The sequence below is a fragment of the Notothenia rossii genome (assembly GCF_949606895.1).
Source record: "Notothenia rossii genome assembly, chromosome: 4".
Taxonomy (NCBI): Eukaryota; Metazoa; Chordata; class Actinopteri; order Perciformes; family Nototheniidae; genus Notothenia; species Notothenia rossii.
The window spans coordinates 6992012-7010943 of record NC_136902.1 but is presented as its reverse complement, the minus strand read 5'-3'; the positions used below and the strand labels follow the sequence as shown (position 1 = coordinate 7010943).

Genomic DNA, 18932 nt, shown 5'->3' with positions numbered 1-18932 from the left:
CTTCTTCGCCATCGTATTTCACATTTTCCCACGGTTTTTACGACACCGCTCACGTGAGCGGTAAGATTTTACTGCATCACACATAGGGCTGGGTATCGTTTAGATTTTAACGATTCCGGTTCTGCTTTTCGATTCCAGTTATTTTCGGTTCTCGATTCCGGTTCTTTGAGAGGGTAAAAATAAGTCCCATGACAAACTGGGAGAAAAATATATTTATGAAAACATTAAGTCAAATCTGTATTCCTATTTACAAATCAGTTCATACTGTTAAATTTATTACGGTTATTGAATACAATTATATAAACATAATCTCTGCATTGTTTTGTTAGTTCTAAGTGGTGCAGTTTAAGAATTTACAATTGGCCCAGTCTCCTCTGATGTTACACTGCAACCTGCCTGTGAGACAGAGTCCAACCACACAATCTGTGTGTCCAACACATGTCCTGCAACACACATGCTGCAACCTGCCTGTGAGACAGAGTCCAACCACACATGTCCAACACATAGGCCTAATAATAATAATAATACATTATATTTATAGCCTATAGGCCTAGCGCTTTTCTAAAACTCAAAGACGCTACACATGTCCTGCAACACACATGCTGCAGCTGCCCAGCTGCTCACTGTTTGTAAAAGTAAATAGATAGTATTTTAATTTCAATAATTTCTATACCCTGCCTTATAAACAATACTGACATCCCTGTGCTCCTCCGAGTATGGGGGTCCGGGGATATGATTACAGCGCGAGGACACAGGGAGGCTGCTTCACTTCATAAAGGAAATGGCGGTCAATATTAACAACAAAGGAGCTAAAAGTCCTAATAACCTTCATTACGTGTTAGAGAAAGAACATAAGAAAGTTTGACAAAGATGAGGCTGTTAAACGGGCAGTGAATCCGCTGTGTGTAGAAAGAGAGAGAGAGAGAGAGAGAGAGAGAGAGAGAGAGAGAGAGAGAGAGAGAGAGAGAGAGAGAGAGAGAGAGAGAGAGAGAGAGAGAGAGAGAGAGAGAGAGACGCTGAGCTGCACCATGCAGCGATCAGCTGATCCGGAGCAGAGAGGGAGCTGCGGTCCGCGGGGCTCGGCTTCGCCTCCTGTCCTCACAACTCTTATCAATCCCGGGAACGGACAATTGTTATTTGTTCCTACTCGGAACCGAGTTTTGCTTCCCAACCCTGCCACTGTGCTACACTTCCCGCCCCGCCCCTGTACAGAAAGCGGCGAGATGCATTTCATTAGGAATCGACAAACAGAACCGAAACTAACATTTCTAAACGAACAATGGCGGACACGTCCAATTTGCGAATGAGTTCTGCCTTTTGTAAACTGAATCTATCAATAATATAACAATAAATCCGGGCGAAAAACGTCACTTGTCCGCCGGACAAGTCAATTGAAAGATCTACTTGTCCGATATTGTAAATAACACGTCCCGGACGGTGGGACGTGTACTTTTTCGCACACTGCATGACCTCTTTTATTTCAGCACAGCTCTCCACTTTGGATAGAGTACATAGTATTGTTCATGTTTTATTTGACTGTACCCAGTTTCTTAGAGGATTATATTTTCTTAAAACCTTTTTTTAAAATAGCTGTTATAACAGTTATATTTTTATTTTTTATTTGTTCAGCTATATTCTTCTTTCTTCGTCTTTGTATGCACCACATAAACCAAAGCCAATTCCTCATGTGTAAACCTACTTCAGAATTCTGATTCTGATTCTCAAGTCGTTTTCTGCGACTGGGTCCTGTATTTAATATAACCCGAACAATTTGCCTATGCAAACATCTGTTTTGTGTCTGACCTTGCATGAAGTCAGACGACAATCGCTTGCTCAAAGACATTCATGTGAAACACAATCAGTTGTAACACCACTTGCAGTCAGAGAGCAAACAACGATGGACGTAGTTCTGCTGCTGATCATGGCAGCTGCAGGCAAGTGTTTTATTTATTTGGATATCTTTTTATGTCATTACTGATTATTTGATGTGAACCTGAGGGGTGGGGAGATAAATAACGAGAAGACATTTCTGATTCTATTCGACAATTACTTGTTTTGCATTCTTAACACCTTTTATATTGTTTGAAAGGTACTTGCTTAAAAACAACTAAATGAAGTTCAGCTGGAAGCTACATATTTCACTGTGAATTGTTTGAAATATAAGTCAAAAGGTATAATGACGCGCCATATTACAGTAAAATGTAAGTTATAGCCTAAATGAATGTGTGTGTCTCTACAGGGCTGAGCGCTGTCTCCTCACATGCTGAACGTCAGTACCATTTTGTTTATGAAGCAAAGAACATGTCTGAAGCCCAGAGATACTGCAGAGAGAAATACACAGACCTGGCCACTGTAGACAGCATGGAGGTTGTGGAGCTGCTGAACAACATGGCAGGCCAATACATACAAGTGAGGTCACTTTTCTCTGTCTTTCGATTCAAATGAATTACATTTCTTTTAGAGTCAAATTCAAAAAGGAGAGATTATTACAGAAAGCTAAACCTGTTTTAAAGTCCTATGGGAACCTGAGTATTAAAACAGAGTTGAAAATGTTTGAAGCCAAAGCTATAGCAACCCTGTAATAAAGTGGAAGAGGTTCAGAGTAACAAGGCTGTACATGAATGTTGACTTGAGGGGATTCCCTTTAGATCACCACGTACCAAGGCTGGTCTCATGAAGGCAAAAAAAAACGTTCTCTTTATTAAACATACACATTTTCTCAAGCAGCAGCTTTAAAAGCTTCAACAGGGTGTAATAATTATAACAATGTGTCACGGCTAGGCAAACCAGTATGAACCCAAAAGCACGACTCAACAGACAAAGTACAAAAGAAAGTCTTTACTGAAAAAAGTGGCACTGTGAGCTCTCCGTAGAGGTAACAGGTTAAGGTAACAAAAAAACACTCTTACTCGGAAAAGGTTAACATAGTATCAAAAATGCAAAGGATAAAGTAAATTCCAAAAACGCGGCTCTTAGCAGAAAAAACATGGACTTCACGCTGGCAGAGCAATGGGACGTCCTTTCCTCCGGAGCGTCACGTGAAGCGACGTCCGTTTGTGATGACGCTACACAGCTGATCGTCTGACAGCAGCCAGCTCTCCCCGTTATTTCCACACACACCCCCGCCTCTGTTAGTACACATTTACTGACACAAACATTTGTATCATCTGTTGTAGACCCAAATAAATAAAATAAAATAAGAACAAATTCTCAAAAAAGATAAACGCCATTCTTAAAATGTATAAACGAACAATAGTTTGATTAATATTGATTAGAGCACAAAATAAATAAAATAATTCAGAGAAGAAAAAGAGATATGTTATCTCTCAAAACCCAGTCAGATTAACATTCATTGGATTGCACACTTTGTTTGTGTGGATATGTAGCACATTAACATTTTAATAGCACTTAATGACTGACTGAATGGAAATGACAATAAATGAAAATGTAAAACGAAAAAAGCGATCATGAAAATGTTTCCAATAAATGAATAAAATGATTTTTGACCACTTTGTTGTTCAGATATATCACATATTTGTAACTAAATGATACATTAATTGAAACAAAACACGGTATAAACTGAGGAGTGACTCCCGTGAGGTTCATGTATTTTCTTCATTCCGCTGGGAAACTGCTCTCATGTCAAGAAGCATCAGATCAGTGCATGCACTGCATCGTCCAATCAGTGAGCGATACACAGTAAGGGGGCGGGGCGAGTGTCTGAGGATTTCATCGAAGGATGGTCTGGTGGTTCCTCGATTATGGCTCCTCCATTATCGCTCCTCGCTCCTCCGGCAAAAATAAGGCCATTGGGACGCTACTCAAGATGGCGCAGACAAATCAACTTCCGGTGAGACCGAGACCGAGGAGCGAGGAAATGAAAAATAAGAGAAGTGAGAAAGAAAGGGCCTATATATAGGCAGGCTAAGGGGGAACAGGTGCCGACAATTAGGGCGGAGTCGACAATCACAGTGGAGGGAAAACACACAAAGGCAGGAAGTGAGGTAATCTGCAACAAGAAGGAAAGGTTACTACAAAATAAAACAGGATACAAGACTGAACTAAAAACATTAACTTAACATATTTTACGAGACATAACACAATATCTTGCTTTCAGTCAGCCTGGATAGGGCTGCACGATGACCGGGACGCCTGGAAGTGGTCGATGTCAGACCCAAGCTTCTACGAACCGGGGGAGACGGAGTTCAGACCATGGGGTGATAATCGACCAGTCAACGGGCACAATGAACAATGCGCATTTTTTCATTCTAGTAGAAAATGGTATGATAAAGATTGTAATATCCGCCTCTGGGTGTACTGCTTTGATGTCAAAGGTAAGAATATAAACTTAAAATGAATAAGTTAATAAGTTAAATATATATAAATCATATTTTAAGCTTCTGAAATACAATGCATTTGTCTTTATCTAACTAGTGGTTCACAACCTTTTTTCTTTGTGACTTTTTTTCTTTTGTTAGCAGTTCCACTAAAGACATTTCCCTTTTCACTAAAATTCTCACATGGTTTCATTTCAAAGATAACGTAAAAGGAAATGATTTATACACAATTCTTTGCAAACTTGTTTCAGAATTGTAGGCACGTTTTACATCTTATACATCTGTGCTAAACAGAATAAGAACAATATAGAATCAATATCATTTGAATGAAGCTTTAACCTGTAACACAGTATATTCACATCGTTGTACTCGTGCTTTTACTCAAAGATCTGAATACTTCTTCCACTGATACTACTAAAGTTTCTTGCCAACATTCATGTGTTGAAAAACCCCAGAACTACAAATTACAAAGTACAAATGTGTGGGATTTAAATGTAATATGTTATATTATAAAGGCATCAATACCACAAGAGATGTGGCATTGATGTCAGGCTGTATGTCGTGGTGCCTCTACTCAGCTTCTCTGGGGTCTATTTTCAGGGCCGAGTGTGACATTTGTCCTCATTGAGAGCAGAATGACATGGATTGAGGCCCAGAGCTACTGCAGAGAACACCACACAGACCTGGCCAGTGTGAGAAACCCGGCAGAGAACCAGCAGATTGATGAGCTGTGGTCTGGAGGGGGACAGTATAGTGCCTGGATCGGCCTCTACAGAGACTCCTGGAAGTGGTCCGATGGAAGCAACTCCTCCTTCAAGTACTGGAAAGTAAATGAACCTAACTACGTAGGTCTCAAAGTTTGTGTGGCTGCAGCTTTCGACAACTCTGGAAAATGGGAGGACTTGGACTGTGGACTGGAGAAACCATTCATTTGCTACGGACGTGAGTAAAATTCACAGCTGCGTCAAAGCAAGTGATGATATTGAGTCTGTTGAAAAAGAAGACACCATAAACGTTGTGACTGATGAAGTTTGTTTGTGTTTCTAGCTGTGCCTGTTTCAATGCAAGTGATCAAGGTGAGGGTGGAGAAACCAAACGGTGTGGATCTGAACTACCCCGCTTTTCTGGATGCGATGTTGGTGGAGGTAAATCATGTTTTCTACTTTTATGCAAAATCATCTCCAGAAAGGAAATTCACATGACATGAGAACAAGAGACGAAAGAGGAAGGAAACAAATAAATAACTATTAAAGAATAATGAATTCAACGAAAGAAAATGCAGTAAATGAATTTCAATATGAATGAAATGGACCAAGAGGAACATGAATGAAATTCTATATCCATTATACATTCAATACTTTGGCCTCAAATAACAGGACCCAAGCATTTAGGAAGAAGACGTGTAAATATGTGCAGAAGTAAATAGCAGAAACTTAGCCACATGCCACCAAATGCATTAGGAACATGTACAAATACTATTCCATAACCTGAGGTAAGCCTTTACACTGGAAGAACTAAGGGGAACAGCTACCATTTCAGATGAGTGAACTAAAGATACATCATCTGTTTTCATTGGAACCATAATGATCATGAGTTTTTGTGTCTCAGGTGAAAAAGAACCTAAGGGCCCAGGGATTGGACGACAACGTCCAACTGGCCTGGAGGAAGCAGCCGGATGGACAAGTCTTCCAGGAGGAGGAGGAGGAGGAGAAGAAGACGGATGAGTTCTAAAGCTGAATTGCTGTGTGTGATTTTTATCAGAGAAAAGTGGATTTCTTTCCTCAAAGTCCTCGTGTTACAGAATTCAGCTGCAACAATGATCTGAATAATCAGTTAGTTACGATCATTTTGATAGAAGATAGAGAATGTAATGCTTTTCCTTGTTATATATGGTTATGAATTTAATATGTTTAGGGTTTTTATTATTGAATGTGTTTGCTTGGCCGGTGGGAGATAATAATAAAATGTTTGGCTTTAGTTGAATTTTGATTAAGATTAAATTACCAATAAAAAAAATGACCTTTAATTTAATTTCATACAAAAATATGTTTCTTTATTTGGATCCTAATTATTGTTTTTTTGTCTCACAATATCTTCAAATGAGTTATGTTGAAAACAGTAACAGGCCGTGCATTTCACACCTAGGCCTTCAGTAGCGTCTACCTGAATGAATCCACCTCCTAACAGCATTATTATGACGTCACGGCTATAGAAACCATTAATATGATACATTAACGCAGTATAACAGGGCGCTGCGTCACAGACAGGTTTCTAATGTAGAGAATGAATGCCATTACTAAAGCAAGAACACCGAACAACACAATTCAACAAGCCTCCTTTCACTGCTGCGCCGCACATCATCTCTAGCAGAAGCAACAATATTTACTTCATGAAATGAGAAGAAAAGATCAACAATGTTAAATAAAAGTCATTATAGCCAGTACTCACCAATACGTTTGATTATTTGTACCCAAAACCATCCTCCTTTCTTTCTGTCTGAAGAGTTCAGTTACTGTGTTGTTCAGATTACCTGAGTGTTTCAGTTCCGATAATAAGTCCTGTTCTAACGCCATGGAGGCCGTGACAATAAAATCCCTTTGAGCAGCTAAAACAAAGCGTTTGAAACAGGTATCCAGACACAAAGAAAAATAAAGTTTGTTTAACATTAAAGCATGTACAAATGCTTTACTAGAATACCCAAAGTATAAAGCTGGAAGTTTGTGGTATTTTGTAGGTATGCAAGTAGGTAGAAAGTATGAGCCGTAGGCACGTGTGCTATCCTTTCCTCCTTTATTCTTCTTTATCAAACTTCCACCTTCAGGCATCCTATATCAACTCTCTGTCCTACAGCGCCCTCTGGCTACAGTAACAGGACACAGCATTTCCCCTTTTCTTGAAGCAATAACCTCCTACTGTGTGTAACTCAGTCAAATGAAATATTGTAGTTAACACAGCATCCTGTAACTCAAGACAATGAAATCAACATATTAAACCATAAAGTATTAATGGTTCTTAGTGCAAGACTTGAATGCAAACTCAGATTACTCTTATAACATAGTATCTAAGTAAAATTACCTTATGAATGAAAACACCAATTTAAACATTCACTTTTGGTAATCAAATTTAATTTCAATTATTAGTATTAAGTGTGTTTTTGAGTACGTGTGTGTGTGTGTGTGTGTGTGTGTGTGTGTGTGTGTGTGTGTGTGTGTGTGTGTGTGTACGTGTGTGTGTGTGTGTGTGTACGTGTGTGTGTGTGTGTGTGTGTGTGTGTGTGTGTGTGTGTGTGTGTGTGTGTGTGTGTGTGTGTGTGTTAACTAATTTGACCCCAGCTTCATCTTCCATTTTATAGCAACTAGCAGCTACTAAAACCGTCTTTACTACTAAATAGAAATCCAACCATTCCACCACAGACTGCAATTGCTTCAACAAAAAACCAAAAAAAAGTGTATTCTGTTTAATAATTGTACTTTAATTGATTAAATTGTTGAATTGGTGGATGAAAGTTCTCACAGATAGACTGTAGGTTAATAATCTCATTTAAGAGCGACTAACAGATGCACACAGATCAGAAGGATGAGTTTAGAGAGTTGTTTCTGCACTTCTCACTGAAATCCCAATGTTTACAGAGGAAGTGCTTAATGCCGTAAACTCACAGTAACATCTTTTCTCTATGACTTGACATAGTGAATATGCAGTTGCAGGAGAGAGGCCAAACCGTGTCGGATCAGCATTCATTCAGCATTAGTATAGGGTTGTTGTTTAATGCTGTAGTCTGCAGGATAACGTGTGCTGTCACCTCCCTGTTTGTGTAGATAACAGCAGGACAACAGTAAGATCAAGATCAGTGTGAGCTTCAGGTGTCAACAATGAAAACAGAGATGGTTGTCGTTTCCTCACGTCTTGAGTTCTTCACAGCCCTCTGAATGGATGTCTGAGACCCTAACCAGGGCTATTCACACTATGATGTATTCATGGGGTGCTTAAAGGTCTGACACAGCTGGGCCTCTTCCCTTTAAATGCATATTCATGTGATTAAAATGTGGGGTTTTATCTACGACAGTGGGTTTAATGCAGTATGCACTTCACATCGAATTACAAAAACACTTTGATTTGAGTTCTCCAAACTCTTCCATCTGATTTCACTGCATGTGTAAATCCCCTTTAGCCTTTTTAAAAGAGACCTTGGTCTCTGAATCCATGACAATTATTGTATTGATTTAATAGCAAGCTATGATTTACAATGATGTTGAGAGGATGCATCATGTGATACAAACCAAACGGCTTCAAACTCACATGGATTCTAATGTATTGAGAAATGAAGAGCACTGCATGAGATTCCCTGTCTAAGCTCAGTGTGGATGTAATAATAATTAACAAAGTATGTAGTTATCTGTCTTTGTAGCTGCTAATACAAACATATATAAATAGGAGATGGTGCAGGTGACTGTCGCCCCCCCGCCTCAGGTCTGAACATGCTCTCACTCCTCCTTCAGACCAGTTTAACCTCTAAACCTGTCGCATATTTACACTCAGTTTCTACTCTGGAAATGAGACATGCTGCTAAAGTTCACCAACATTCCTGCTGTGTTTCTTGGTTGGGAAAACTCTCCTGCAGTCATGTTGTTCATTGTTTCTTTCATTTCTGACATTTCTTTCTCACAGTTTAAAAGTGCTTTTCCACCCACTCGCTGCTTCCTCTGTGTGTAAAATGAGAATACCATCTCAAGGGAAGAGTCGCTGTCTCTCCGCACTGTTTGGTTTCACTTCAATAGAAAACATATTTGATGTACACGTCTAAGTCAATATATAGTTTAATGTGACTAAAAGAAAAAAGTAATCAAGGCCCCTCCACTTAGTTAAATTCCTTTTTTACAGTTTGTCATTTGTCAAATCGATGACAGCTCAAGGAGTTCAGGTTATCAATAAGAAATATAAATATTTTATCTACATCTGCAATTTTTCATTTGTTTAAGGTTATTGCTTTTATTTATATTAAGAAAATCACAATATTTTGAAGTATAGAAACCATAAAGTCTTCTACCGTTGTCTCTGTTGACACGTTTTTTCAAAAACACTCAAGAAATCAAGATGGAGGCCAGCATGTCTGACAAAAAGAAATGTTAGAAAATTGGTGTGTGCTTAAGTTAAATGAGAACAGGCAAATAAATTCATAGCTGCTAGAATTTACCCTTGCCCAAACTGACACTGCAGTCTTATGCTGAACACATACTGTCAAAGAGAAAAAAACATTGTAAATATGCAAAGATTATTAGCAAAATAGCAAATGTAAGGTCACTTTTATCAAGGTATTTGTATTGGTTTTAAGGACACATAAGATACAATGATCAGTGCAATACAGTATTACATTCCAAAGGACACAACTTTTATCCATTATTTTATTTAAAGTCATTGATTCCGACCTGGCATTAAAAAAACGTTGTCTCACTGATAACTTTCTATAGACATCTTTTAGTCACATCAGGTTTATTTATGTAGTCACACATTGTCTCCAGAATTTCAGGTCTTTAGGCGAGTAGACAAATTCTTCTTCTGTTTTTTAAATCTGTGATTCCACAGTATTGCAATACTAAGTGGTACAAGTGTTTGTGTACCGCTTTAAAGTCAAAACTGCTCCCTCAGACTCTGACTCAGCCTCCATAACGTAACATATTAAGGCTGGCCAACAACAGGGAATATAAATGAAAGGTCCCACGATTTTGTACACGTTTAGTACGTTAGAGGGTCTTGAGCAGGTTTTTGTCTTCAGTGATTGTGATGTTTTTCAAATGTCTGTTTCCTTGTTTCGTGTCTTAATATTGTCTTTGGTGATGTTGCAGAGGAAGCTACTGTGATGCAATACAAATTACAGACTGGATCTAACAATAAAGTATTATCGTATCATATATCAATATCATAACTGACAATTTCGCCTAAAGGGGCTTTACAATCTACACTGCATACGACACCCTCTGTTGTTGGAGCCTCATTTCAGATCAACTTTATGACTTCATATAGCTAAACAAAAAGACAAAACTCAGCATACCTTATTTCATTGTTTTATTTTATCCTCACATGGAACCGTTCAATGCTTCACATCAATGAGATTATGTGTTGTTTTCCCTCCCCAGTCTGACCATGAGGTGGCGCTTCCTTCCTCTTCCTCTTCCTCTCCTCTCTCCTCTCTCGCTCCTCTCCCTGCTGGTGGAGGGAGATTCAGGATTCAGGATCTGTGCCTACAATGTGGACAACTTCAACTTGGCCAAAGCGTCACAAAGAACAGTTCGACACACACACACACACACACACACACACACACACACACACACACACACACACACACACACACACACACACACACACACACACACACACACACACACACACACACACACACACACACACACACACACACACACACACACACACACACACACACACACACACACACACACACACTGTTTATTAATCCATCCACAGTGAGTCAGTGACTTAGTTAGTTGACTTGAGTTAGCCTAGAGCAGGGGTAGCCAACACGGTGCCCGCGGGCACTCAGTCGCCCGCAGGGGCAACGTGAGTCGCCCGCCGGGCATGTTCTAAAAATAGCTCGCCAAGCAAATCCAAAACAAAAAAGGAAATGTAATTAAAATAATCTACTCTATGCATAAACGAAACCTAAATCATAGCGAACTCTATCTACTTACTACAACTCTATATCTATCTAATACCCCTCCTCCCCCACCCCCACAATGAATATCGACCAATCAAGTTCTTGCTTGATTTGCGGGACCAGCGTTGCAGTCGGGAAGAAAAGCAATGTGGCACCTCCCCGTTGATTTTCCTTCTGGCAGAATCTACACAACACATCAGCCCCATTGAACAGCCTATCATGCCAGCCAACGCATGAGGAGCAGAGTTTTACTCTGTGTGTGTTGTAACTTGCATATATATTTATTCCACTTGACGCACACACACAGGCATGGCGTAATCTCCACTGGGGACAGGGAGGACATGTCCCCCGCACTTTTCGAAATCCCGTGTGTGTCCTCCCACTTTACAAATATGTTTATTATTATTTTTTAACGCAACCCGTCATCGCCAAGGAGGAGCACACAGCCTCTGTGAGCGAGCGAGAGAGCTAGGGAGAGAGAGAGAGAGAGAGAGAGAGAGAGAGAGAGAGAGAGAGAGAGAGCGAGCGAGAGAGAGAGCTAGGGAGAGCACACTTTTATCAATTTAATATAGATAAAGTAAGAAGTCATTCCAGTGTGTATAGGACAGTACAAAAAACAGTTTAAAAGGGGAGTGATTAGTAAAATATGCATAAATATAAAGAAAGAATGCTAATTAGGTAACATAAGATAAGAATATACCAGTTTAAATGATTTGTTATTGGTTGTGATAATATTCTAAAGATGATTGGAGTATTGACAAGTATATAGCTCTCTTTCATATGAGTGTTGAGAGCTGTATCCATAAATTCATTTTGTACTCAAAGTGCAGCAGATTGTTGCATTTCACTTCAACATTTAAAAAAAAATCTTTTAGTGGAGGTGAGGACCCCCCTAGAAGATGTGAGATCCCCCCTGGAGGATGTGAGGCCCCTCCTAGAGGATGTGAGGTCCACCCCCAAATAAAGCAGGTTAAAATAAAAAAAGAGGAATAAAAGTAGCCCCCGACTTGCTTTATTTTTTTAAAGTAGCCCTCATCCTAAAAAAGGTTGGTGACCCCTGGCCTAGAGGGTAAATGATCAATTCCAGCTATAAGAGACTCTGGAGGTAATATTATAAATGATCCCAAGCTAATAAACAGCAAATGCGAATTCCAAACATTTGACTCCAATTTATATCAAACTGAGTGCACAGCACAAGACCATAGCCTGGATACATTGTTTAAGAATGTTACACTTCCTGTACTAAATCCTACTCAGAAACACGAGTTGGAATCTTCTGTCACACCAAACGAAATAGCGTCTGCCATAAAATCTCTTACATCGGGTAAGACCCCTGGGTGTGATGGCTTTAGTATTGAATTTTATAAATGCTTTCTGGAAGTGTTGTCGCCATTGTTGGTTATGTTGTATAACGACATGATAGAAAAACAATCAATGCCCCTAACAATGCGTACCGCCACATTATGTCTACTTCTGAAACCTGGGAAGGATCATCGATACATGAGCAACTACCGACCCCTAAGTCTTCTTAACAATGATTACAAAGTGTTTGCAAAAATCCTAGCCCTTCGCCTGGAGGAAGTTATCCCATCCCTAGTGAATCTAGACCAGGTAGGATTTGTAGCCGGACGCCAGTCAGCTAATAACATGAGAAGGCTGCTCCAGGTTATTTTTAGCGCCAACACCCTCCATCTCCCAGCAATGGCAATATCACTGGATGCAGAGAAAGCCTTAGACAGAATAGAATGGCCATATTTATTTAATGTTCGATCAAAATTTGGATTTGGCCCTGTCTGTATGAGATGGTTTAAAGCTCTTTACAATAAGCCAGTCTCCTCAGTCAGAAGCAACAACATGCTTTCTGATCCTTTCCCCCTGCATCGGGGAACACGGCAGGGATGTCCAATATCCCCTCTAATATTCATTTGACCTAACGAGCCCTTGGCTTGTCCCGGGAAAATCCAGGAATTATGGGTATCCCAAAGTGCGGACATCAGCTCAAAATAATCTTATAAGCTGATGATATCCTTTTAACATTAGTTGACTAATATATAATAAATTGGAGTAAAAGTGAAGCCATGCCACTAAACTGTCAGACTCACTCTAATCACTTAGGCTCTGCTCCTTTTGTTTGGAAAGCTGATGGATTGAGATACTTGGGCATAAACATCAGATCTGCAATTAACAAGATCTTCTAAATGAACGGTCCAGGCTTACTTAGAACTATTAAAGATGACTTGAGAAGATGGACTACTTTACCCCTATCGCTGTGGGGAAGGGTGAATGTGTTACAGATGAATGTCCTACCAAGATTGACCTGATAATAATTGACAATAAATACATACAAAAATTAATCTCTGGAAGCCGTAGCGCTGTAAAAAGCACGACCAATCATCTGAGCCGGCCCGGCTAAAGTAACTGGATGGCCTACCTGCCTGTCAGCCTTCCATCTGTGCACAAACTTATCTCGTGGCCTCATTGATGATGCGCGTTCGTTTGTGTTGGAGGAGGGACTCTGTAAGAAAGTCTGAAGGAAGAGGCATATTTTTTCCGGTTGTGTCCTACTTGTGATGTGTGTGAGCCGTGTCCTTGTCTGTGTGTTTTTGTCTTTTGTCTTTATTTTAATAAAATATAAATGTAAAAAAAAAAAAAAGTCGCCAATTCACGAGTCCAAGTGACTCTCGAGTCCCCACTTTCCGAGTCGGAGTCCAAGTCCGAGTCACCCAAGAAGAGTCCAAGTCAAGTCAGAGTCACAAGTCTTCATGTATTAATCTAAGTGGATGTATTTGTTGAAATGTAGCTCTAGCTCCTCTACATTGCTTTTATCCTGTCATTGTATACTAATGTGTCTATTGAACTGCTGCGAAGTGAGTCTGGCTACAATACTTGTATAGAAAGTGCTATACAAATATAAAGCTTATTACTAATATTATTATTATTATTTATTAATAATATAAATATTATATCATGAAGTCCAACAGCCAACAAGTGAACGTTTAAATTAAGATTAAGCCCCAGAAAGCACATGGCTATACTTAGCATTCAAAATGACTACATTCTGCATGTTAAGTAGCCATGTGCTTTCGTGTTATCGGCTGAATCTTTATTTAATTATTTGATCACATTACTCTGATGATTTTGTTCAAGACAGCCTACCTATATGTCTGAAGTCGATCATTTTTTCACATAACGGAGATTTTGCGCTGCTCTTTCCCAATGTCGAAGCAAAATCTGTGAAAGCATACAGCACGATGCGGGGTGTGTCTCTGGACATCTTTAGACTGGAATAGCGGGGGCGCGCCCAGTACGTGAACTCACCTCGCAGGTGCACACGCCAGGACAGAGTACATCTGACTCGAGACAAAACTTGCTCAAATCCGAGTCCAAGTCGGAGCATCAGTGCTCGAGTCGAGTCACGAGTCCCGAAAATCGGCACTCGAGTCTGACTCCAGGACTTGAGTACTCTATGGCCCTGTCTCAGGTCGACTATTTTCATTTCCTCGCTCCTCGGTCTCACCGGAAGTTGATTTGTCTGCGCCATCTTGAGTACCGTCCCATGGCTCTTATTTCTGCCCGAGGACCGAGGATCGAGGAGCGATAATGGAGGAGCGATAATCGAGGTACCACCAGACCATCCTCCGATGAAATCCTCAGATACTCGCCCCGCCCCCTTACTGTGTATCGCTCACTGATTGGACGATGCAGTGCATGCACTGATCTGATGCTTCTTGACATGAGAGCAGTTTCCCAGCGGAGTGAAGAAAATAAATGAAACTCACGAGAGTCACTTCTCAGTTTAAACTGTGTTTTGTTTCAATTCATGTATCATTTAGTTACAAATACGTGATATATCTGAACAACAAAGTGGTCAAAAATAATTTTATTCATTTATTGGAAACATTTTCATGATCACTTTTTTCGTTTTATATTTTCATTTACTGTCATTTCCATTCAGTCAGTCATTAAGTGCTATTAAAATGTTAATGTACTACATATCCACACAAACCAACAAAGTGTGCAATCCAGTGCATGTTAATCTAACTGGGTTTTGATATATAATATATCTCTTTTTCTTCTCTCAATTATTTTATTTCTATTGTGCTCTAATCAATATTAATAAAAATATTGTTCGTTTATACATTTTAAGAATGGCGTTTATCTTTTTTGAGAATGAGTTCTTATTTGCCTTTATTTATTGGGGTCTACAACAGATGATACAAATGTTTGTGTCAGTAAATGTGTGGCAGGGGTGTTTGTGAAAATAACGGGGACAGAGCTGCTGTCAGACGAACAGCTGTGCGGCGTCATCACAAACGGACGTCGCTTCACGTGACACTCCGGAGGAAAGGACGTCCAATTGCTCTTAAAACTAATTTCCCTGCCTCTCGTGGTTTCCTTGCGTCCCTCCATGCTTCCCTGGAGGGAGGGACTAAACACAGGGAAACGACGCAAGTGAGGGAAGCAAGGATTTAATTTAACCGAACTGAGACGGGGCCTATCTCTGCTATCAGCTGAGAGATATACACAGCTCCTTCCTTCCTGCAGTGGTCAGACTGTATAACCCTCATGGTCCCTGGTAGACCCCCACACATATAACAACAAAGACTATAACACTGCTTGTTGTGCAATACCAATTATGTGCAATATATACATACTGTATGCCGTAAATAGCTGTTAGAACTGTTACAGGATGTGTATTTTGTAAATTGTGTAATTTGTGTATCTTTAATATCTGTTATGCATGCTTCTTGGTTCACATTAAGCTGTCTTTGGCTCTTTTCTTGCTGCAAATGCAAATTTCCCCTCTGTGGGACGAATTAAGTTATTCTGATTCTGATTCTGATACTGATTGTTTGAGTTACGTTGAGTTATTTTTCAATCACCTCACGTAATGTTTTTTAAATTTATTATTATTAAACAATTATTCAACCAAGTCCCATCAAGATTGAATCATCCAATGGAGCCCTGGTCAAGACATGGGCAACAGTATTTCCTAACAAACTAGCCTACATGCAAACATTTGAACATGTAAAACAACACACTGCTGTTACAATAACACACACATAAACTTTAAAACAAACATGCAGTATCAGCTATATGCAAAGGACGAAAAGGGGAACAGACCAAAGATGGACTGATACATTCGTTGGAAGAGTCAGCAGGAGGTCAATGAAAAAAATGTTATGAATGTTTTGCTTCTGGTGTTTCAAGCAGCCAATGCATTTCACAAAAGTTTCTACATAATGAACAATTACTTTAGTAATGTTCTAAAATATTCTATGTAATATAAATAAAGTCAATACAAGTTATGCAGGATGGCCCATTTCGGATAAAATATAAAGATTATAATAATACATGTTACTGGATTGATACCTTAATGTGCTCATCACTTTGTTGCAGATGATAAAGGTGGAGCTGATAGAAGAGAATTATCGTCCAGGCACTTTTACCACAAAATCACATTTTATTTAATGGACTTACTGATAGTTTGTTTTAAAGTTAAATATTCCCCTGTTAAGTTTGCGCTTTAGAAAAGTGAGAACATATTTGATTTCAAGGAATTTCAAACATTTTCAGGGAAAGTAACAGAGAAAATGTAAAATCTTTGAAATAGGTATTTGCTTTGACTTCTTCCTAACTTGACAGCAGGTCCAGCTTCATTTTGAACTCCTGCTCCACTTGTACATGTCTTAGTTCACTTTTCAAGTTTCATAGAATACTCACTTTCATATCTCCTGTGTCCGGTGCCTTGCTCAAGGGCACCACGGCCAAGGAGGTGAGACCTCTCCAAGTAGCAGTTGGAGAGGTCTCGACTAACTCCCCTTTTGTGTATTTGCAGCTCTCAACATGCCCAGACGTTTAATACTTTCCGCCTCATTCTGAAAGAAAGAGGTGAAATGTGCAAAGGTGACGGCCATCTTGGTGTTGGTGACGTGTGTTGTGTGAGACGAGAGATGTAGTTCATTGAGCGGTTTCACACAAAATTAAGTGTTACTTCACAGTTTTACCACAAACCTTTTTTTTCTTGACTTGCAAAATTATCTTTTAAATTGACAAACATCGTATGTGTAATTCATGGCACAATTCAAACGGTATTGAAAGATAATTTCTCTCTCGCCATTGACTTCAATAAATATTTTTTGCGAAATAAGGTCCCAAGGTGGTCCACCGGAAACGGAGGGACTTCGGCTCTCTATAGCGGGGCGCAGTACGTGAACTCGCCTCGCAGGTGCACACGCCAAGACGGAGTACATCTGACTCGAGACAAAACTTGCTCAAATCCGAGTCCATGTCGGAGCGTCAATGTACAAGTCGAGTCCGAGTCATTGAGCGCGAGAATGCACCAGTCCGAGTTTGAGTCTGCGTTAATCAGTGCGTGAGTCGAGTCCCGAAAATCGGCACTCGAGTTCGACTCGAGTCCGAGTCGACTACTCCATCTCTGCTATTGGCTGACGCCAACAGGCCAGAACAGGCAGACAAAACACTGAGAGCAGCCCAAGGTTTCAGGCCTGAGCTCAGTGAGGTCAAACTGATAAACTGGATCAAAGTTATGTTCCAAGGAAAATATTTCCCCAACACCCCCCACACCAGTGACAATCCAGGGAGCGGACATTGAGATTGTGAAATCCTACAAATACCTGGGTGTTCATCTGAACAATAAACTGGACTGGACTGATAATTCTGCTGCTCTGTACAAGAAGGGACAGAGCAGACTCTTTCTGTTGAGGAGACTGAGGTCTTTCGGGGTGCAGGGGGCACTCCTTCAGACATTTTATGACTCTGTTGGGGCATCAGCCATTCTATGGTGTGGCCTGCTGGGGCTGCAGCATCTCGGCTGCTGACAGGAAGAGACTGAACAGACTGGTAAGGAAGGCCAGCTTTGTGCCCAATGTCTCACAGAGAGATATTCACAGCTCCTTCCTTCCTGCAGCGGTCAGACTGTATAACCCTCATGGTCCCTGGTAGACCCCCGAACATATAACAACAAAGACTATAACACCCCTTGTTGTGCAATACCAATTATGTGCAATATATACATATGCCGTACATAGCTGTTGGAACTGTTACAGGATGTGTATTTTGTAAATTGTGTATCTTTAATATTTTGTATGCATGCTTGTTGGTTAACATTAAACTGTCTTTGGCTCTTTTCTTGCTGTAACAAATGCAAATGTCCCCTCTGTGCGACGAATAAAGTTATTCTGATTTTGATTCTGATACTGATTGTTTGACATAAGTTAAGTTGAGTTATTTTTCAATCGCCTCACGCAATATTTTTTTAATTTCTTGTTTTTATACAATTATTCAACCAAGTCCCATTGAGAATGAATCATCCAATGGAGCCCTGGACAAGACATGGGCAACAGTATTTCCTAACAAACTACATGCAAACATTTGAACATGTAAAACAAACACACTGCTTTTTCAATGACACCCACATAAACTTTAAAAACAAACATGCAGTATCAGCTATATGCAAAGGACGAAAAGGGGAACAGACCAAAGATGGACTGATGAATTCATTGGAAGAGTCAGCAGGAGGTCAATGGAAGCCACAGAACTTTGAATATGTATATGTGATCCTTTCCTTTACCTCCGCTTCCTTATTTTGCCATTCGTGCTTCAGTGTAATGTGGCTCTTGGAGTTGTTTTGGGAAAATACTGACTGAACTAGTTGATGCTCTGCATGTAATGACTACTCCCATTATTGAGAGGATAATAAATATATGGATCCTGATATTGAAGCTCAAGCCAGTGACGAGTGATATTTTTCTAACAAGTTGCATTGATGACCACACGGGTTGCGGTTGAATTTCAAAAAATTATCCTATCGTCTTTTCCAAACCGCTATTCCTTAACTTCTGAGTTAAACATCATAGGGTTAAGAGAAAATGCAAAGGAGAATACATCAGGACTCAGGAAAA

The 18932-nt window shown here is 39.9% G+C and overlaps 1 protein-coding gene across 1 annotated transcript; it reads left to right on the top strand.

The window, feature by feature from the left end:
- The first annotated feature begins 2263 nt into the window (after positions 1–2263).
- LOC307037401 (secretory phospholipase A2 receptor-like) lies at positions 2264–6368 on the top strand. The gene is made up of 5 exons (XM_079678250.1): positions 2264–2409; positions 4118–4334; positions 4938–5279; positions 5385–5482; positions 5946–6368. The coding sequence occupies exons 1-5, from the start codon at positions 2302–2304 to the stop codon at positions 6066–6068; spliced, it is 888 nt and encodes a 295-aa protein (XP_079534376.1). The 5' UTR covers positions 2264–2301; the 3' UTR covers positions 6069–6368.
- The last annotated feature ends 12564 nt before the right edge of the window (positions 6369–18932 follow it).